The sequence below is a fragment of the Ursus arctos genome, unplaced genomic scaffold (assembly GCF_023065955.2).
Source record: "Ursus arctos isolate Adak ecotype North America unplaced genomic scaffold, UrsArc2.0 scaffold_32, whole genome shotgun sequence".
In the NCBI taxonomy this organism is placed as follows: domain Eukaryota; kingdom Metazoa; phylum Chordata; class Mammalia; order Carnivora; family Ursidae; genus Ursus; species Ursus arctos.
In genome coordinates this window covers 18618023-18640518 of record NW_026623008.1, presented here as the reverse complement: position 1 = coordinate 18640518, position 22496 = coordinate 18618023, and the positions used below count along the sequence as shown (strand labels likewise).

General features: G+C 54.6%; 1 protein-coding gene across 1 annotated transcript in view; it reads right to left on the bottom strand.

Moving 5' to 3' along the window:
- Positions 1-22496, bottom strand: part of MAN1C1 (mannosidase alpha class 1C member 1) — a 140457-nt gene that overhangs the window by 22557 nt on the left and 95404 nt on the right. Inside the window, exons 3-5 of the mRNA XM_026517002.4 lie at positions 13099-13214; positions 11195-11275; positions 4944-5038 (exon numbers count right to left, since the gene is read on the bottom strand). Coding sequence (XP_026372787.1) covers positions 4944-5038; positions 11195-11275; positions 13099-13214 — 292 coding nt within the window. The remainder of the gene's footprint in view (positions 1-4943; positions 5039-11194; positions 11276-13098; positions 13215-22496) is intronic.

The window sequence follows — 22496 nt, the reverse complement described above, 5'->3', positions numbered from 1 at the left end:
GGAGGTAGGCGTGGGAGAAGGTGGGTCTGGGAGGTCATGGTTTGCCATCTGAGGGGCACCCCTTTTCCTGGGGTGGGCTGGGGCTCTCCTGAGGCTGCCCCTCTCCCCTCCAAACTCCATTATCTGGCCTGAATATAGCCTCTGAAATCAAACTCATCAGTGTCAATTTCCAGAAACAGAGGACTAGAGTTTTAGGATCTTATGGAGCAGGTGGCCTCAACACACAGAGATGACCATTGGCCCCTTCTTCCTGTCTCCACCTCTTTGGGCATTTCCCTGACTTGGGGGCAGGTGGGGAAGGATGGGCTGCACAGAGAGGGGAGACCTGGCTCGTGGATCATAAATGAAACAGCTTCTGTGTATTGAGCCACTACAGATCCCAGGCGCTGGGTCAAGCTCTTTGCATCTTGACTTCATTTAAAGCCCACAAGGTAAAGCGTCATTCATCCCAATATACGAAGAGGAAACTGAGGCCCAGAGAGGGAAGTAAGTTATCAGAAGGTCGGAGCTGTAGGTGGTGGAGGCCAGATTCAGACTGGGCTCAGCGCATCCCCTAACGGTCTCCCACCCAGATGGCCCCACATCCACCCAGAGGGAAGGGGAAGGTGTCCCCTCTTTGTCCCTCTTCCCCTCAGGCCAAGTGAGACTTCTCTCTCCAGCTAGCTCAGTGGGAGCCGTGGGAACCCACAGAGGGTTTCCTGAATAATGGATGCTTCCTGCCCTTGCAGAGAAATTCAAGGTCAAAACAGCCACCGGTCACTCAGCTGTCTTTTGTTCTTGTTTTCCCCCACATGAGCCTCTCCTTCCTGTCCCCTCCCTCCCGAGTGGGCTCCCTGCAGTGGAGCCAGCCTGGCAGACAGGCAGACCAGGGCTGCGCAGAGGCGGGCAGTGGGTGGGCGCCTTCCCTCTCCTGCTTGTCTTCAAATGCCGGCTTCCACAGCGCCTGGCCAGATGACTTCGGGCAGGTCGGCTGATCTCTCTCGCCCTGTTTCCTCATCTGTTAAAGGACAGTACCCACACCTCAGAGAGCTACCGTGAGGTATAAATTAGGCATGGAAGTACTGTCATTTTTCACGTTATGTAATTATGCACATATAAATCATGTGCTTATAGCTTATTAAAATTATTGTTTGAGTTATTGAGTTCCTGATGGGTGCCACACAGCTGTAGTGTCTTATCTTCACATCCAACTTTGGAGGTAGATGCCATGATTCTTATTTCATAGGTAAAGATGCTCAGACTCAGAGAGGGGGAGACCCTTCTCCAAGGTCCCACGGCAAGTGACAGAACTGGTAGCGCTGAATCCAAATCCAAATCCTAGGTACTTCGTGCCCCAAATGCACCTGTTCTGGACAGCATCCGGAGACCAGGAGGGCCTTCCGTCAGCCCTGCAAGGCAACGGGCTAACGGAGGCTCTGCCCTCTGCCTCCCTCCTAGGCTGTTAAGCCTGCAAGTGGGTCTGCAGCCTGTGCTCTCTCCCCTGGCAGACGGGGTCACTCCCCAGTGCCCCTCCCCAGCACGGCAGAAGCTCCCATGGGTATCTGTACGCCTGAGTGTGCACTCGTGTGTGAACTCTGGAGCCAGACAGACCTGGATGCTAATTCTGACTTCGCTCTACTGCTGTGTGACCGTGGGTAAGCTACCTCACCTCTCTCCTGCTCATTGTCTTCACTGGTGTGGTCATCGTGAGATTGAAGAGAGAGAACCGGATCACGCGCTCACATCATGTTTGGCGCACAGTGAATGCTCGAGAAGCGCTAGCAATTACTAAGACGCAGGTATCTGCGTGCGGCGTGCCTATGTAGATGCGTATGTGTGTGGAAGCGTGCGGAGGCACGAGTGTGTGACACGGGCGAACCTGTGTATCTCAGCCTGCATGACTGGGGTGGGTGGCAGTCAAGTGTGTCTGCATGTGTGAGAGAAATTAATCTTTGGACTGGCCACGGCCACCCTCTCAGATTCAGTGGTCCCTTGCAGGTCACAGGTCACCGCTGTCCCCACCTCTGCCTCCCAGATGGGGAGGAGCAGTCAGCCTCACTTCCGGGCAGGGCCTAGCTGTCTACCCTCCCGCTGGGACCCAGTCTGGTGCTTCCTCCTAAAGCTGCCCAGAGCGAGCTAAGCCCAGAGCAAGGGGCAGCAACGGGCGGTCCAGCTCCCACCAGCAGGCCCTCTCCAAAGAGCAAACTCCGCGCCCCGCGGGCCGTAAACGTCCCTGACATTCCCCGGGGTGGAACAGGGAGGCATTTTTTTAGCAACAGACTCTCTTACCCAGAAAATGAAAGGGAGGTGTTGCCAGAAAATATGCATGTACATACATATGTATACAGCACTGGCAGCATGCAAATAGCCTCAAAATAAATGCATTTTCTTAATCAGAAATGTCGGGATCTGTGTCGCATCCGGTCCGGGCTCTGAGGGACAGGGGTAAGGCAGACAGCCAGGGCAGTGCCATGCACAGACGAGGGAAGGATGACTGAGCTAAGGTCCTATCCCAGACTCCAGGCAGTGAGGCCCAAGAAGCTAGCCCTGGGACAGAGGCCACAAAGATACTCTGTGTCTCGGCTCCATGACAGTGGGCTTGTTTCTCCAGGATCCGTGTTCGTGGGAAAGGGATCTGAGCAGAGATCCAAATGTCCGGCTCTGAGAAATCAACCCTGGCACGGAGAATGGGATTCGATTAGCCTGGGGGCCCCTCTGTGGCCTGTGGTGAGATTTATTTATTTTTTTTTAAGATTGTATTTATTTGTCAGAGAGAGAGAGCACAAGCAGCGGGAGCAGCAGGCAGAGGGAGAAGCAGGCTCCCCGCTGAGCAGGGAGCCCGATGTGGGACTCGATCCCAGGACCCTGAGATCGTGCCCTGAGCTGAAGGCAGTTGCTTAACCAACTGAGCCACCCAGGTGTCCCTATGGTGAGGTTTATGTGAGGTCACACCGCAGGAATGTTCTCCGACACAGAGACAGTAAGTGAAGGGGCAGGCGAGTCCCCTCTCCTCTGTGAGGCCCCCGGCAGGCCGGCCGAAAGAGTAGGACCTCCCTAGGACAGAGAGGAAGCTGAGGCACGGAGGCACTTGACCGGAGCCCAGCGCTCCCCCCCCCCCCCCCCCCCAGGCAGCTGGCGGGAGCTACCACTGGATCGAGAGTCCTGAGGTAAGACAACACTTCAGGAGATGGAACGGGGAAGCCTGCTGAGATGGAAATATCACAGCCTTCCTCCCAGACTCAGGGTTGTGGTAGAGCCTCAAGAATGGCCCTGGGGAGTGCCTGGGTGCCATCTACAATGTCTCCCGGGGGTCTGCTCCTGCAGGGACAGCAGGGCTCCTGTCTGAGGGATGGCCTGGCAGGAGCTAAGAGCAGAGCTTTCAGTCTCTAACAAAACGGGCTTAAATCTTATCCCCAATTACCTAGACTTTGGGCAAGTTACTTCACCTCTCCGAGACTCTGAATAATGGGGATAATATTGCAACAAAGGGTTGCTGTGAGGAGTACTTGGTGAGGCAACGTCTGGAAACCGGAAACACTTAGCACAATGGGCACATGGAACTGCTCAGTAGTGGTCGGCACAGTGTCGTGGTTCATCTCCTATCCTGCACACGGACCTGAACACAGATATTTGTTGAAGGAATGAGCAAAGAATTGGACATGGATCCCATCCTCAGGAAGCTCCCAGGCCAGTGGGGAACATGAAGGGGCATGTGACGAGGCCACAGGAGGCAGACAGAGTGCCTGGAGGCCAGGAGAGGCGAAAATGCTTCTAGTGGCTTTAATGGCACCGGTGGCCGGTGAGCTGGCCTTTGCCGGTGAGGGAAGCTGCGAGAAGAAAGTGACGGGTAGGAGAAGAGAGTGAGGAAAGGCAAGACAGCGGGGCACTGGGGGTCCCCAGGAGCAAGACTCGTGCTCATTAAGGTTCATGGGTCATCAGGCTGGCTGGCTATTAGTTCTCTTGACTCTGACCCCATCCCTTCCCCTCTCTGGGTCTCAGTCACCACATCTGGAAAATGAGTGGATATACGCACACTCCCATCCCCACGGGAGGGAAGGGCAGCCTCGCTGGGGGCAGGTAAGCAGCCCACAGGCTTTGGAGCTGGACCCGGCAGCAGCCCTGGCTCTACCCTTCTCTCATTGCATAGCCCAGGTCCCTTCCAGTCTGACATTCTGTGACTTACTGACCACCCAGAAAGTCTCTAGTTCACACACTGAATTAAGCAATAGATCAGGAAGGAAAATCATGAAAGCAGCCAATAAGAATCAATGTTTTAAAACCAAGCCGGTAGAAAGAAGCATTACCGGTGGTTTCTTTGATTAGTGGAACCACATGGGAGTTTTCCGGTCTTATCTAACACTTTTGATATAATCCACATTTTCTGCAATGAGAACTTATTATTTTTAAAGAGGGGAAATTCCAATAAGTATTATTAAAAATGGTGTTGGAAGTCCTGGGTTTGTGTCCAGGAATGGTCAGTTACTGGCTTATGTGAACTTGGCTAGGGCCTTTATTCCTTGGAGTCCAAGCCTCCTTGGGTTTGATGCCCCCAGAAACTCCTCTGGCTTCTGACACTGGGTTCCTGAGACCCAGCCCAGAGGTCTCTCTGCTCAGGGTCTCAAGACCCCCCTAGCGGTTTGGGGTACCTCCCAGTGGGGGGAGGGTGTGATGTGCCTCCTGGCTCCTACCCTAGCAGGGCACTTCTGTAGGGCTGTGAGTCAAGGCAGTGTTGGGGGACGACCACAGACCAGCTGCCCCCTCCCCAGCTATGGAAGATCAGGCCTTATGAATCCTAAGTCCCAGGTTTGGTGACAAACATCAGCCCTGGAAAGCCCGTGGCTAAGGCTCATCTCCACTGTGCCACTGACTCGCTGTGATTCCCAAGGCAGGTCCTGACCTCTCCCTGTGCCTCAATTTCTGCACAGATACAGCCAAAGCCACAAGCAGGAAACCAGATGTCCTACCTTTTGAAGTTCACAACACCTTTTGGGATTCCCGTGGGGGTGTTGAAGGCCGGCAGAAGCTTCTCTCCCAGCTTGATGGCCTTTACTCGGAACACCTGTAAAGGAAGAAGCACGGGGCATCATGAATGGGGCTGGGTGGGCGCCATCCCTGCCCCACGCCGCTCCTGCCGGCGGCCGGACCCAGGAGCTGCCAGCGCTGAGTGGGAGAGGGCGCTGCGTCGGGCACTGGAGTCAGGCTTGGATGTGAACCTGGCTCCTCGCACTCCCGGCGACGTGGCCTTAGTGGAGGCGCCTCCTCTGAGCCTCAGTTTCCCTCCTCACTCATAAAACAAGGCCCAGACTGCCTCCCTCGGAGGCTGTTGGGAGGAATGACAATTAGGTCAGTGTACGGCAGTGTCAGGACTATGACAAGGACTCGGTGATGCCAGCTGTACTTTGGGTGGCCGCTGGGAGGATGAAGCTGGCAGGGTGGCGGTCACCAATGCCAGTGCCTGCCCACAGCTCGGGGCCAGGATGCCACAGGCAGGGCGTGTGGCAGCGCATCTGATGGAGTGTGAAGAGCGCTGGACTGGGAGCCTCGCCCGGCCCCGGGTTCCAGTCCTTGCCTCGCGGCTTGGCTGCTGTGAGCTTCTCAGCAAAGCACTCCAGCCCGTGTGCAAAACCAGGGGACAGGCCCTTCCCCGCTGACATTCGGAATCTTCCCACCGTTCCCATTTTACAGACGGAAACGAGCAGAGAAGGTGAATGGTTAAACTACTGACTTGATGGCCAAGGAGTTGTAAGGAGGCCCCAGGCCTCAGGGCCCTGCTGGAGGCTCTCACCCCCTCACACCTTTCTAATTCAGACGCACTTGTGACCTTCTGATGCCACAGTTTCCCTCTTAGGAGTCTATTCTAAGGAAATAAGTAATCAAAGGTGTTGTAAAGATTGAACTTCATGCCTATTTATTCCAGCATTGTTTAGAATGGTGGAAAAATGAAGATAGTCTAAATATCAAAGGGAAGTGTTAAATTAGGACTTATCCATGCAACGGAACACCAGGCGGCCACTGGAATGATGTAGATAATGACTTAATAGCAAAGAAAGGGTTTGTCGTTTATTAAAAGAAAAGTATATTTTGAAATAGCGTAATTCAACTTTTGTAAAAATTATATGCACGTGGATGTATGAGGAGCGGTTGGGAAGGAAATATACCGAAATGTTAACAACGCTCTCCTGGGGTGTGGGGTAGGCTCATGGAGGAATTTTGCTTTCTTCATTCAGCTTATCTCTCTTTCTGTGCTATTTTTATAATAAAAGCAAGTCCACAGTAAATATTATTTATTTTTTAAAACGTGAAACGGAAGTTCCCTAGCAACTGTTCCGGGTGGAACAGCGCACGTTTCCTTTTGCTTCAGAGCCCGAGGCCCATCCAGTTTACTGACCTCCCAAGTGAGGTAAAACCAAGTCTGCTTGAGGCCCTGGCCCCAGTACGGGCCACTGAACGGCTGAGGCAGCTGCGGAGGGCTTGCAGTGGGGACGAGTTTGCCAGACTAGCTGGGATGTGGCAGCGAGGCCTCTGAGGGCTTCTGTGGTTTTCGCTTGGGAGGGGAGAGGTGAGGAGGGAAGAGCTGCACCTGGGCCCTGGCAGGGATGGGCGAGAGAAGAGGACAGTGTCCAGTGCCAGGCAGTGGTTCCCAGAGGTGGGCACGGGGGCCATCCACATCAGAGTCCCTGCGGGAGCTTGTCTGAAACCCAGGTTCCAAAGCCTTGGCCCAGAAGCCACTGGTTTAGCACAACATAGGGCTCATTTGAGGCTCCTGCTAGTGTCACTTGTCCCCCGGGGAGGCTGAGCAGTGAGGCGCAGAGGAACTGACTCACACCTGAGCCCAGGGCTGGGGCTCCAGGCAGCTGACCGGCTGCCCTCTGCCCTGAGGACTCCAAGCTAAATCTTCTCAATGCTCTTGGGAATTTCCACGTCTCCACCTTTGGAAAGCCCTATCGCTGGTGGGCACTGCAGGGTCTCAACCACACCAGGAAGGATGCTGAGTGAGTGTGTGCGGACCAGAGGGGCACCACCGGGAGCAGAAGAACATGAGTCCTACTTATTCTCTTGGAAGTGAGTGGGTGTGGAACAGATTCTGAACCCGATTCCACTATGTGTGTGTGTGGGGGGGTGTTTCCCTATATCACCAAGCAATTCTCCAGACACCAGCTGGGTGCCCTATAATTCAACTCAGTTCTGACACTATCTTCCTGGAGACAGCATCAGATTCCGCAGTTGGAGGATTCAGTCCTACAAGACTGCCGCAGCACCCCCCCCCCCCCGCCCCCTTCAGACACCAGTCCTAAGTCCAGCCTGTTCCTGTGCTTCTGACCCACGGTCTCTCAAGTCAGTGGTTCTCACAAACCCCTCTCTGGGTTTGATTAATTTGCTAGAGTGCTTCACAGAACTCAGGAAACATTTTACTGGTTTATTATAAAAGGACACAGCTCAGGAACAGCCAGATGGAAGAGATGCTTAGGGGCAAGGTATGGGGAGAGGGCAAGGAATGGGCAGAGGGCACGCAGCTTCCATGCTTTCTCCAGGAGTGGTGCTTTCCCCAGATCTCCGGGTGCTCAGCCACCCCAGAAGCTCCATGGCCCAGTTCCTTTTGGGGTTTTATGGAGGCTTCATTACATGGGCACGACTAATTAAACCACTGCCAATTGGCTCCTGATTCAACCACCAGCCCCTCTCTGGTCCCTGGAAGTCACGGTGGTGGGACTGAATAGAAAAACCCTCTCACCCTGTGGCTGATTCTCCTGGCAACCAGCCTCTATCCTCAGGTGGGGTCCCAGAGTCGCCCAATTTACATAATAAAAGACACATTTATTGCTCTCAGTGCTTAGGAAATTCCAAGTGTTTTAGGAGCTCTGCCAGAAATGGGATGAAGACCAAATATATATTACTTATTATAAGTCACAGTATATCACTGTGCCAGGTGTCTTATCTGCATGACCTTCAATCCCTGCAACAGCCTTGTGGGGAAGGTGTTGACCACTCAGAGGATGGCACAACTGAGTGTCAGAGAAGCAATCTGCCCAAGGTTGTGGAGCTAGTAAGTGAGACCAGCTGCCTTTCCAACACAGAGAGATGCAGACAGCCATGGTAAGCCACAGTCAGGGGCCCAGCGGTTCCAGAACAGAGGTGAGAGAAACTAGCAAGAATTATATTCTGAGAGTGGAAAGTTCTCCGGGCTGGGAGTCAGAGCCCAGGTTGGCAGCTGTGTGACCTCAGGTGAGCTGCATACTGTCTCTGACCTTCGTCTGCACAATACAACTGCTCATGTGCCCTGGACGCCACACGGGGTTCTTCTAGAACTCAAGAGAGAGGATGTGTACAAGTGAATGTGCTACATGAACTGTAAAGAGCTGTGCAAACGTCACCTGGTGTGACTGTCATCACACTTGCCATTCCAGGGGCATCTTGTAGGGCTGGCCTACTCAGCAGGGATTCGCCTCCCATAGGTTCCCTCGGTAGCAAAGACAGGCCTCAGCCCAGGAGGGGGCTGGGGTCTCTGGCACCATTCCACAAATATTCGTGGGGAAGCTGAAGAATGGGAAGACCCAGTCCACAGGCACCCCACTGTGCGCAAAACGGAGGACAGAGAGGAGGGAGGCCTCAGCCCAGTGCGGCTGAGCCCTGGTGACAAGCGGTGACACTGGGCCAGGTTGCATGGGGGCTGTAACCCAGGCCCGTGGCAGAAAGGTCAGGAGCCGACGCACCGCAGACCTCAGGGAACGCGACCTGAGGGAGTTCCTTCTCAGTTCCCGCATCTGCAAGTAGGCAAAGACCCCCACCTCATGGGGTGTTTGGGGGTCAATGAGGGGGGACACATGGAGTACAGTCTCTGCCATGCGGAGGTGCTGGGGACAGAGAGGGATCGGCAGGGCGTGGCTACAGGGTTGTGCCCACAACCTCAGGAGCCTGCCTGCTCAGGGATTCTGAGCCACGTGGGGCTCCCTGGGCTTTGTGAACTATTTCTAAATCACACCCCACTGTCCAGTCTGCATCCTAGACAGTCAGACTGATGATCCTTCTAGTGACACAGGCAAACTGAAGTGACCCCACGAAGGACTGCTTTTTCTGCTCCCTTTCCTGCCTCTCTCCTTGCTGGCACCTGCACCCCTGCCTTACATCTGCCTCACACTATAAATCATGGAGCCCTCCTCATAAGGATCAAGGAGTTCATGATTTCTTTGGAATCTCCCAGCACAACAGATACCATCTAAGGAAAGCCTGGGCAAGAACGGCATACCCTAGAGACCGACACTAGGTATCTTGATGCCAAGACCTCCGGCTCCAAGGAATAAGTCACTTATGGAGGACACCTGGACCCCCGTCCTTGTTCTGACCAGTTCCTGGATGCCTGAGAGGACATGGACATCAGACCACAATCCTCAATAAAAACCCCAGATCCCAAGCAAAGAAGAGACTCGTTCTCCCTTTCCTTTCTGCGTCTCCCAGATGCTCTGTCTACACCTGCACTCTCTCTGTCTTCAATAAAATCTGCTCTCACTTCCTCTTGGCTCACGTTCCATTTCTATCCTGCATGAAGCCAAAGACCCCCCTGGGGGACCTCTCCTCCTCTGGGTCCTCAGACCCAGCCAGACTACATCACGAGGGAGCCAAGGCCTCAAACAAGTTCTGGGAATCACAGATACCCTAACAGAAGGGAGGAGGGTGAGTCAAGCATCAGGACTGAGGGGCACCAGCTCCTCCCTCAATCGCTAGCCCCCAAATTGACCCCTGTGAGCACGGAGCTGCGTGGCTCCCTCCCTTGTCCCCACATCCCGTGGGCACCTCCCAGAGCCGTGAGCAGCAGAGAGGCTGGGCGAGTACCTGGAAGAACAGCGTGCCTTTCTCTGCTCCGTGTCATTTTCCTGGCCTCGGGTTTTCAAGTGAAATTCAGGCTTCGTGTGGCTCAAAGCCAAGGGCTCCCAACTACCATTATTTGGGGATGAGTTGGTACAAGCGGTAATCTCTGCCGAGGAGGTGAGGCTTGGAGGGGGGGGCCTGAAGCGGCTGGGGAGGGGGAACATGCGCCTGCTGCTTCTGAGGCCCTGGTGGGGGCCTTGAACTGCAGGGAAGCAGAAACGACCTCCGACGACGACAGTGCTGGGGCTGAGCAGGGACTTTCCTTTGTCCCCCCGGCGGCAGGCGGTAGGGCTGACATTTGTCTCAGGGTGGACAGAGCAGGGAGAAGTGCAGGGAAGGGAGAGGGCCAAAGCCAAGGCCGTCAGCCCTAGAGCAGTGGTTGTGCTGAGCAGTAACGGGGAGCACAACGATGGATGACCCATGTCCTGGGGACTTGGCCAACCTCATGCCCAATACTTGGGCTGTGCTTTCATGGGAGTTGACGAGGGGATGAAGAGCCTCCCATTTCTACAGAGATCTGTGATCTTCAAAATTCTCTTCCAGCATGGAGAATGTGGGCTTTGGAGGTGGTCAGCTCCGGGTCAAACCTTATCCTGCCTGTCCCATTTCACAAGATTTCTGTGAGCCGATCCCCATGGTGGGGAAGGAAGCGAGGCCCAGGGGTGGGAGAGGACTTGCTCCAGGTCACAGGCAGGTATGGTGTGGGGATAAGATGCAGATTTTCTGACTCTCTGCCCAGGGCTCTGCTTTCTCCCCGCACTTCTCAGCCCTTCCCCTGGAAGCCAATGCAGCTTGCCTGGGGCCTGAGGCCTTGCACTTAGGGCATGTGATCAGCAGTGGCTGCCCGTCTTCTGTGCCACTGGAGACCTGGAGCTTTGTCTGGCTGGTGGCTGGCCCAGGAGGGGAGCAAAGGAGTGGCGGTGAAGCAGGACAAGAACAAGGGCCCCCAGGGGTGGAAATCGTGAAACAATGGTCTTGGTTTCATCCATCCTGAAAACCAACACCTGCAAAAACCAGTCCAGCAGCTCTACAAGCCCCAGCTGAGCCTAGAGCCTGCTGGGTGCTGTGCGAGAAGCTTCGTGGATGGTGTAAAAAGACTAGTCGTCGTCCTTAGAGAATTTACTACCAACTGTGGGAGCCAGCGGGGGCTCACCTGGGCAGCAGAATGGAAGGCCTCAGACAGAAGAGGAGGAAGAGTCAGCAGGTGGCCCTGTGGAGGTTGGGTGGACAACCCCAGGCAAATCCCTTTGAATCCCTGTTTCCTCACTGGTGAAATGAGGGAGTGGGATTGGATGTTCTCCAAAGTCTTCTCACACCTGAATGGTCCAGGGGTCTCAAAGGGCCAACTTACCTCTTCTCCTGTCAGGTAGAAGGCTGAGAGGAGTCCTCCGATGTACCGGATATTCACCTCAAACAAGGATGCTTCTCCACTCTGCAGGGCGGCAAGAAAGAGGAGGGAGGCCGGGTGGAGGAGGTAGGGGGAGGGTGGAGTGGGGTGGGGGAACACTTGTGAGATGCCTGCAGGGCTCCCAGGGACAGCCAGGCCCTTGAGACAGGTTACTCCAGCCCCAGCCCCAGACCCCGCTGGTCTGGCCACCCTTGTGCTGAGCTCTGGGGCCTGGCCTAGCAGGCCGGGCTATGCGGGCGGTGGTTTTCAGAGCAAAAGTCGAGAGCGATCAGCACCTGCTTGGCAGGCCACGACAGCACGCTGACAGCATTGCAAATAAACGCTGGGTTCGGCTTCCTTCCCCAGCCCTTGCCCGAGGCCATCGGAGCAAAGTTTTGCCTGGCTGCTCTCCAAGGAGCTCAAGAACTTGCTGGGGAGGTGCCGGCTGAAGCTTGCCGGAGGGGAGGCAAATTCTCTAGTCCAGCCACCGCCCCTTCCTGAGGGAACTTTCTGGCTTAGCAGGAGGGTGGGGAGACTGGGCAAGGGGAAGTTCCTCCGAGGAGGTTCTGGGGCAAACGCGACAAAGCCGAGGCTGAGAGGCAGGGATGCCAGGCAGACATGTGCAGGTTAGCAGCAATTCTCAGCCTCACGTCTGCAGCCCTCAGGGCATGTCCACACTTGCCTTAATCAGTGTTTTCTTTCTTGGGTCTGGACTGCAAATCAGGGGTCTTGGGGCCTCACGCCAAGGACCAGCTCTAGGTTAAAATCCCACCTCAGCCTCTTACTTGGCTTTGGGATGTCGGCAAGAGATCTAGCTCTTCTCTGCCAGAGGTTCTTCGTCCTGAGCAAGTGGCTCTGAGTGGGACAGGTGAGACACCCGCCCAGCGCCCCCCACATCACAGTCTTTCACTGCTGACAACCCACAATGACCCCCTCATGTGGGAGAGCCTTTCTACTGACGAGCACCACAAGGCCATTCTCAGCGAGGTCATCATTCCCATTTTCCAGATGAGAAAGCCAAGGCTCAGAGAGGGGATGTGACCCCATCTTGCTATCTTCCGAGGACCCTCCCTAACCTGCCCCAGCCTGCTTGAATGTCCCCAGGCTCCCCGGACCGGCCAGCACCTGGCACCCTAGGTAGCTGCCTGATGCCCGTTCTCTCTCCACCACCTGCTCAGGGGCAAGGGAAGATACCCCTTCCTTCTCCCACCTCGGCCTTTCTCTCATTCAATACGGTAGGAAATGGAAGGATTCTAAGCTTCCTCACACAGACCACCAGAAGGCATAACATGCCTCAAAATAACGGTAATGATGAGGAGGAGGACACCACCCTACGTCCATATCAGACTTGACAGTGTTATAATGCTCGTTATAACCCTCTGTGGTAGTTAACCTCACAACAAGCCTGTGAATTAGGCATTGTCAGTGCCACGGTCACCCAGAGGGCAGGCCATCCTCTCCCCCACCTCTAAAGGGCAGCAGAGGGTGGGGTGGGGGCTCCACGTTAGAGCAGCTCTGAGCAGATAAGCCACTTCCCCTGTTGCTGTTGCTTTGCGTGACAGATTCAGCCCTAGAAGGGACTTCCTGGGTGCCTGGCACCGCAGGGAGGGGAAGGAGGGGTCGCTGGCTATCTTCCCTCTCAGAGAACAGGCTGGTAAGTACTCATGGGCTGGCCAGGGCTGGAGAGATCCCCCACCTTGAGGCTGGTCTTAGGACAAAGTAGAGAGTGCATGGAGCCCCATTTGCAGGACTGCTCTGCTGGGCACCTTGGGGCCAGGGGCTCTGGGTCTCAGAAGTGATAGGGTGCAGCTGGCCACTGACCTTCCAGGCCCCTTTTGGCTCTAACACCGCAAGGGTCTCTGACTCACCACGTTCAGATGGAAGTTCTCTTCAACCCAGGCCTTGGCCTCCTGGAACTCCTCCTGCAGCTCCATGAGGTAGAGGGTGTCAAGGGAGTCAATGATGGTGGCCCCGCTGAGGCCTCCTGTAGGCAAAGAGATCGAAGGCATGACCCAGGCTCGTTCCTATCCTTTCCATCCCCAGTCACACAAGCCACCATCCCCAGGCCCCCTCTAAGTGCCTGGGCAGGCTCCGAGGCCAACGCTGGCCTAGGCACGATCCAGGGAGACTCCGCCAGTCTCCAAAGGGGAGTCCAAGAGCAAGTGTCCCCTCTTCTGCCCACCCCAGGCTGCGTTCTGGGCACTGGGCAGCGGACAGTGGGCAGCGGGCTGGGACACCAAGTTCACAGGCCGAACCGCTTCCCAGACCTTTGTCCATGCATATCCGCCTGCAAGTCAGTACCAGCCAGGTGCCCACCACTTTTCTGTGACATGGGGGAGGGGGCGAACCATCATTGGGTTTACACGGTCTTAACAAACATGCCAGTCCTCTGACTTTTCAATTCCATTCTTTATTTTATTCTAAGACCAAAAAAAAAAAAATAAATAAATAAAAATAAAAAATAAAGATGTTTATAAATATTTATCCAGGAGGTATTTATTGCAGTACCATGTACAATGGGGAAAAGTTGGGAAAAAACTCCAACTCCAACAATAGGGGATTAGTTATATGAATTGTGGCTCAAACATAAAATAGGACACGATGCAGCCGTCCCTGCAGGTGAGGTAGACCTGTGTTTATTGGGGAAATATCCATGGGATCTGTTAAGTTAAAAAATGCAGGCTGCAAAAAAAGAAAAGCAGCACAGGCTAATTTCTTTGTTGTATGCCAAATGTGGATGAGCCCGCACAGAACTAAGTCTACTGCCAGGATGTGATTCAATGGTTATCTCCAAGTGCTGGGATTACAGGTGCTTTTTGATTTCTTCAGCTCATGGATTATTTTTATAACCAGAAATGTATTTCCATTTGAAAAAAAAAAAAGGAAAAAAAAAGTTTGGGCAAAGAAACCAAATAAATTGCACAAAGCAAAGATTCTGTGGCCGCTCTAGGACGGTGAGTACAGAAAGCAAGAGCTAGAAGACCTGGCCCCTGCTACTGGGCCTTAGACTCTTGTCCTGGGAGTAGAGGCAGAGATAACAGTGTAAAACAACACAGCATTCCACACGACAGACCTCTCCCCATGTGGTACAACCAGAGCCCGAGTGCAGAGTACTGTGAAGGAGGAAAGGAGGGAGTAAAAGATGTGCCTGGGGCCAGCAGGAGGGCTTCCTGGAAGAGGAGGCTGTTTCCCATCAACTCCTTAAAAATACAGGTAGCAGCAATTTCCTTTAGAGACCAGCACTTGGCTTAAGAGGACTGATTGTTCTTTCAGTGTCCTCCTTGCAGAGGCTCAAAAAGCCTTGAGAACCGTTACAGGCTCCACCTTCCCCCAGCGGGCTGTGCCCCTCCAGCATCCGAGGCATGAGCACAGGCTTTGCGGGCACACCTGCATTCAGAGCTGGCATTTCATCTCCTTAACTAGTGCTTCCCTAACTGCTCGCTTCTGATGACTTTGCAGGCAGAGACTCCTGAAACTCCAACCACCACCTCTCTAGGCCAGGCAAGGTCTGATAAAGGGCATAGCCTGGAAAAGGATAGGAGGGAGATCAGGAGAAATTGGGAGAAGGATAGGCTGGAGGTTTTAGAATCCACTTCCAGAAGCAGGGGCTTCCCAATTCAGAGGCAGGCATCCCAGGGTGGTTTCCGTATTGGGGTGAAAGTGAATTTCCAGAATGTCAACCCCTCCTACACTGAAGGATTGGCGGGAAAACACCCAAAGCCAAACAGGGTTGATCTTTCCTGGTTTGTGCTGTCTGCTTCCCCTGTGGGTGCCAAAGGCCGAACACGGTTCTCGGGAACATTTTGCCGTGAAGTAGAGCGGCAGTGAGGCCTGGGGACACTGGTGTACCACAGATGCCACAGACGCAGAGCTGCGCCCGGCCCCAGAGCGCCCGCCTGGTCCATGCTCTTGGCTCTGAAGCTTATACCACAGGGCCTCACACCTGATTTTTTAAGGGCCTGAAGGGATTTTTAAGATCCCACTGCCCTGCCCCTAAATTTCGTAGAGAACCCCTAGAGAGGGGTTGGGATACGCCTAGGATTAGACCAAAGGAGAAGAACCCAAGTTCTCTCATTTCCCTGTGAAAACAGTCGGATCTGATTGCTAACCATGCCCCTCCCCCCCAAGGGGCAGGAGGCCGCTGTGACCGTGAAGGCTTAAACAGAAGCCTAAGGCCAAGGGAGACGGCTCAGAGTATCTGATTTCTGAATCCTGCCCTGGGCTGCCTGGTGTTTTCACCCCACGGGCCCTCCTTCCCTGGGCTGAGCCTGAGCCCGGGGGCCCAAGCTGGTGACCAGCTCTCCTTCCCAAGTGCTCCAGAGGCACCGCTGAGAAGGCAGCTTGTGGAGGCAGCAAGGTTCCGCCCTGCTCTCAGGTTCCTGCACCTTCGCTCTGATGACCTCTCTCCCCGGCCCACTCCTACCTCGGAGCCAGGCCGCGGGCCAGCAAGGCACTTACTGGAAAGCCTTTCATTCCAGGCCAGAGGTTACCCAGTGGCCAGGCTGGGCAAGAGAGAAGGCCCAATCCCAAATTCAACTCTATCTGTACCTGCGGCCGGAGTGGGGTGGCTCCCCGGGGGCCAGTGGGGGGTGGGGTGGGACACACACAGCTATTCAGTGAGCAAGCACAGGGTGTCTAGGCACAGAGCCAAAGGGGGACAAAAAGTCAGGCAGCCAGCTTGGAAGCTCCACTGCGCTTGGCCCTGAGGCAGATTCCAGGTTGGCTCACTCTCCCACCTCCAGCTCTGAACCCTTGCTGTGCACCAAGGACCGCCCCGGGCCCTTTCCTGCCGGGCAGGAGGCCATGAGGTGAGTTAAAAGGACAGTGCCCTGGGTTCAAACCCCAGCTTGAGCCAGCAACACATCTGCTCTCTGTGCCAAAGTTCTCATCTGTTAAGTGAGGTAAGACCCGTGGGCTAGGTAGGTACTGGGGAGCCACTGCAGGCTCCTGAGCTGGGATAAATGCATCACGTATGTGCCTGGTCTTTCTGATGAAGACACCTGTCTGTGCCTGGCCCAGAATAAGTGCTTGATCAATCAGTTCATTGTTCTTAGTCCCGGGGTCCCATAGCTCATCTTGCAACACTGGTCCTTTCAGGGAGATGTGGTTTCAAATTCTGGTTCCATCACACACTAGCTGTGTGCCAAGGCGAGTCACTGTACCTTTCTGAGTCTCATGCTCCTCGTCTTCAAAATGAGGATGAGAGTAGGACCTACTTCATAAGGCTGCAGGGAGGGCTAAACGGGGCAGTGGATGGAAAGGAGCTGGCGCAGCGCTGGGGCCATGGGAGCTTAACCCAGCTGCATGGCCCTCCTTGCCCCCAACTGGCTCTGAGCAGCCCCTCCACAAAGTCTTCTGGGGTCACCCAGGCCTTGGGGTGCTCTTGTATCTCTGGCCCCTCCTGGGCCTACAAGGCAGTGTGGCATGAGACTACGGCTTGTAGAACCCTCGGCCCAACTGAAAAGTGTCACATGGGTCCCACCTATGTCTGCTGCTGAGGCCATTAACGCCCCTGATCTGGGTGTGCACCTAGCCTCTCAGGTCTTCCTACCTCCGGGACGTCTGCCCCTCCCCTCAGATTCACCCTGCACATTGCTGCCTGACCTGTCTTCCTACAACCAGATCCAACTGTGTCCCTCCTCAGCTCAGAAGCTGCAACGGCTTCCGAGGACCCGTGCAATGGGGGGGGGGGGGGGGGCGGTGAAGCTTCTGGGTCGGACGCTGAAGGACCTGGCCAATCTCATCTCCCATCAAGCTGCACTTTCCAGACACGTGCCATACCCTCCAGCCTCCATTCCTTTCTATGTGTGCTCTCCTCTACCAAGAAAGCCGTTCTGTGCATCTGGGCATACTCAAAGCCCACATGTTCTCAAAGGTCTGCCTCCCCCTGGCAGCCTTCCCTGATTCTACCCAGCTAACCCACTTCTGCTGAGAGAGTTCCCAGTCATGCGCCTACCACTCCTGCCCTGCCTGCACTGTGGGGCTTGGCTCACCTCCTAACTAACCGTGAGCCCCTTGAGGTCAAGGGTCCCCACTGCCTCTCTGCCCCTCTTCTGCACCTTGTCTCCAAGCAGCCCCAAAGGCCAGAGCCCCCAACCCAAGTGGGCCACTTGCCATCCCCTGCGGCCTCTGCGTAGCCCCGACTTCCGTGACCCTTCTGCAGGCTGCTAGGAACTGCCTCCCCCACCCCACCGTCTCCTGGGCAATCTAGAGCCCCTCTGGTGCCTCCCTGCCCGGGAAGCCACTGAGATCACCACCCCGTGGTCTATATAAGGTTCTGCCCCCCCTGACCTTCCTCTCCTGAGAAGTCTTCCCCAGCTCCTCCAGGCCCTCACTGTAGGCCCCTATTCTGTGCACCCCCATCTCCAGAACAATGCTGCCCCCCTCTCTTCACACCACAAAGGAATTGTCAATCTGAACGTCTGTAAGAGCGGGGCTCTGGTCTGCGTCAGACCGGTCTCCAGGCTCCAGGCACAACTCCCAGTGAAAGTGGGCAGGGGAAGGGCCGGGAGCAGGCCGGTCTGTCTCTGACAGCCACACTTACTCTCCCTGGCACCATGCTTGCTTGGGGGCTGAACTTGGCCTTCAGGAAGCCACTCTTTCTCTTGCCTTTCTTCTAACCCTGTGACTGGGCCTGCCCAGTCCCCTCTGCGGGTCCCTCCTCTTCTCCAGACCTCTACGGACGGGCTCCGTTGTTGGGCCTTTTCTCATCTCTGCCCTCCCTCATCCCCTTAGTGATTCAGCACCGCCCGCACGCTGAGGACTCCCAGATGTCCACTCCCAGCCAGGACCTGTCCTCGAACCCCAGCTTCCCCTATCCAGTAGCCCCCACTCCCATCACCACTGGGAGGTCACAGACAGCTCACATTTAACCCGCTCCTCCAAATCTGTTCCTCAACCACCGTGGTTAACGCCAAGCCCCTCCTCCCAGGAGCTGTGCCCCAGCACTTGACTCAGTGTTTCTCTTCCCCACATGCCATTCCGCGGCAAATCCTGGTGCCTCTCGTCACAAGATTTCCAGACTCCACGCACTTCTCACCCCCTCTGTGCTCCCACCTTGGTCCAGCCACCTTCTTCTAAGAGCCTCCTAACTGGCCCCTGGGCTTCTCCCCTCGCGTCCCCCACCCTCCACACCTCCCCCTATCTGTCCTCAACACGGCAGCCAGAAGGATCCTTTGAAAATGACAGTCCTAGCATGCTACTCCTCTTCTCAAAATCCTCCCGTGGTTCCCATTGGACTTGGAGGTCCTGTGATCTGGCCCTGGCTTCCTCTCGGCCTCGTCTCCCTCTCCCTCTCCCTCTCCCCCTCCCACTTCTCTTGCTCCCCTCTTGTTGCCTGCTGAGTCCCCCGAGACTGCTCCTGCTCCGTGTTAGGCCTTGGCAGTCCCTCTGCCACAACAGCACCCCCATCACTTCTCCCTCACCTCTTTGTTCTCAGCACCTTCATCCCAGGGACCTTACATGTGGGATCTGTTTGCCTGTGACTGTCTTCTCCTAAGGGAGCACAGGCTTCTGGAGGGCAGAGCACTGTTTTGTTCACTGCTGTCCTCCACTGTCTAGAACACTTTCCAGCATTTGTGCATAAAGGGCCCCTCACCCTGGGTGGGGAGGGTTTGGAGCGGGCTGTGGCTCATTCACATTTTTCAGCGCCTGGCTGCAGTCTGTTCCAGGGGCGAGGCCGGATCGGCCGGGGTGGCTAAGTGTGTGGGCACCATCATCCTGTATGAAGCTGTTTGTCCTGCGTGGGTCAGTTTCTACAAGGAACTGGACCCCCGCTCCTGTTACCTCTTCCCCCTGGGGCTGCCTGGGCAGGAGCCCTGCCCTGCTGGACTGAGGTTTGTACCCCCTCTCCTGACTCTACCATATGAATGATGGTGAGGTTTTTATGTGATGTTATGTTAGCAAAGGGAAATGGGTCAGGCTGGGCAACAAACTGCAGGAAGAACACTCAGAAAGAAAAAAAAATCACCCAAAGCACAGCCTATTACCGCAGTATCCCCAGAGCCATACTCTAATGGTTGCATTTAATTTGATGACATAATCCTCAGAGACTTTTCTTAGTCTGTAAAGAAACAACACAAGTGCGGCTGTGTGGCAAGCCTTATTCCCCAAACATGGCTGCCACAGTGTACCCCACCTCAGGAGAGGCACTCTTCCCACCGCTCCTCTCCTTGAACCTGGGTGGACCTTTGTGACTACCGGGAACAACAGACGAAACCAGAAGGGATGATGACGCACTAGTTTCTAGACCCAGACCTTAAGAAACTGGCAATTCCCACCCCCTGTCTCTTGGAACGCTGGCGCCTGGAACCAGCCACCATACTGTGAGGAAGCACAAGGTGGCCCATAAGGAGAGAACACGTGTATGTTTTCTGACTGACAGCCCCCTTTTGAGCTCCCAGCCAACAGCCAGCATCAATTCCACACATGTGAATTAAAAAGCTTCCAGATGGCTCTAGCTGTGAAGCTCCCCTTCAAGCCTTTCCAGCTGAGGGCGCAAACACGGTGTTAAAGCGATAAGCTGTCCTCATTGTGCCCTTTCTGAATTCCTGACCCACTGAATCTCTGAGCATCATAAAATAATTGTTTAAAGCCACTAAGTTTTGGAGTAATTTGTTATGCAGGAGTAGCAACTGGAACGTTCTGTCGTGTGGGTTTTTAGGATGATTAAAGTGATATCTCCACTACTCCAAAGGGCATTGTTTAAAACCACACCATCTTGTATGACGAGGTCTTCTGGATGCACGAAATCCTTCCAGGGATCAGGAGCTCTGCACCTCTGTCAGGTCTGGGGCGGGGTTTTTTCCCTCCAGTAATAACATTTTTCTTGACTCTTCCCATGATGGCTATTACATGATTACACCAGGGTGCGTCCAGAGGATGTGCTTCCAGGCAAAGGTTTCTTGAGCCTCTGGAACGACTAAAGATATTTTGTAGGAACTCTTCCTGGCACTCGACAGAATGCTCTTACTAGAGGTGAATCGATAAGAGATGGTCAGATCCGATGATGCTCCTGCCCTTTATGAAGCCCCAGAGCCCTGATCACATTCAAAGTCCCTGGGGCACCGTGTGCAGGGTGCCTGTGGTCCAGGCCTCGGCAGCCTCTCCCGCCGCTCTGCTGCTCTCTGTGTGGGTGATGCTCTATCCACATGATCTCACCAGGAGCTCCCCAAATGCTCTGGGGTGACCGCTGACATGGGTCCCTAGGCCCAGGATACCATCCTTTTCTGAGCTGGCTTCTTTGTCCTGGCCTGGGCTTGAGTGTTGAGCCTTCTCTCAGGAATTCCTGAGCCACCCAGCAGACCTGACTACTTCCTCCTGGGCCAGCCTGCCCTGCTCCACTGCAGTCACAACACTGCCCCCACCACACCATACACGCCTGTGAATCCCCGGGGCGGCGGCTGGATCTGACTCTTCCCGGTGGCCCGGCATCCACCCCCAGGCCAGGCACAGGGAAGGTGAGAACAGAGATCTGTTGAACGAATGACCGGCTCGTGGAAACACTGACGGCGCTTTCTTGGAGACCCCCAAACACTTGACAAGGCCTCTTGGCCTCGGAGCCAACACTCTACACAGCAGTGGCCAGCTATCCAAGGAAAACACTGTCGCAGGGACAAAATGGGTTGCCGCAGATGTCACGGCCCTGGTGGAACGAATGGCTTCCTCCAGCCTTCCCGGACAGATGCCACACTTTGCTGCCACAGCCGGCTGGAGAATGTTTGCTGTGGCCGGCGGCTGAATGAGGGTCAGTGCGCCCAGTGACCAGACGCGGTTCACTGAAGTGGTCTACTGGACAGGGCTCCTCACGGGAAAACAGGGTATGTTTTAAAAACGTTAATGTGGTATTTGTTTGTTTTTAAGTCAGAGGTGAGGGTGCTGTCTGAGCAGGAAACGTGTATTTTAAAACTCTCTCTGACATTGCTGGGGATCAAATTTGGAACTGCTTTTTATCTCAGAACGTCTCTGAGAGAAGAAAAGGCAGAGGGAGGAACTGAAGTCCAGGAAGCTACAGTGATATCCCCAAAGCCACACAGTGGGTCAGCAGCGCAGGGCAGAGCCATAACCAGGCACCGCCTTCCAGACCATGCGATCTTGGAGGCTTGGTTCTTTCTAATCCTAGCTTAGTCCCTTCGCAGCTGTGTGGTCTTGGGCAACCAACTTGACCTCAGAAAAATGGATAATAAGGTCTTCTTTTTAGAAAGGTGTGGCCAATTCAGACAAATGTATACAAAGAGCATTCAGCAGGCATTCAGTATAAGAGAATTTGATATACCCAGCACACCACACCTTAGGTTTAATGCGTGGGCCTGTTATCATAAGGCTCAGTTCCGGCACAGGAAGTCGCAGTGGGGCTGGCGAAGCTAGGATGCCTTGCAGATCATTGGCCTCCTCGGCCACGCAAGAAAGAATAGCATGGCTTTCTTGCCAGGCAGGCAGGAGACATGAGCCCTCAGGAAGGCGGAATGGAGCTGAATAGGCATTGTGGCATTCCCAACACACATCTTGCCTCACTGGGGGGAAAAGAAAAGCAGAGTCTTCTGCTGCTCACCGTAAGAGAGATTAAAGTCCAGCTGCAGCCCCGGACACCTCCCGCGTCCCTCCATACACTTTCTACCTGGCTTTTACCTGTAAGTTGGAGCATTGCTCAGTACCTCCCTCTACCTCCATGGGAGAAGCAAACATCTCCGGCCCATTGGTCGTGTTCATGTAATTTGCTTTGGCTTCATGGTGGGTGGGGATTAAACTGTGCCCTTGATTTTAGGTTTGGCGGTGAGACTTGCCCATGGGATGAGTGGATATGACTTGAATGGAAGTTTGAAATAAGCCTGCCTGGTTGGGCTTGTCCTCCTGCGCTCCCCCCGTCACTGTGAGAAGAATGAATCTCAAACAACCACCGGTCCAAGAACGGTGAGAGATAGGTGGAGCAGACTGAACCCAGCTGAGCACAGCCTAGATAAAATAAAATAAACTCTGGCCTATCTGCAACCACACGAACAAGAAATAAATGCTCATTGTTGTCGGCCACTCGTTGTGGAATCATTTGTTCCGCAGCTTTATTTTGGAAGAGGCTGACTGATACAATGCCCTTCCAGCCTTATTTCTTACTAGTCTTTTTATGTTCTTCACACTCCAGCCAGACTACTGATTCTCTGGTCCCTTCTTCCTAGGCTTCCAGCCCATTACTCAAGCTGTTACCTCTGCTTGGAATGCCCTCCTCTCACCCCAAATGTCTCTACATATCTCCCAATCCAATGGCTACTTTAAG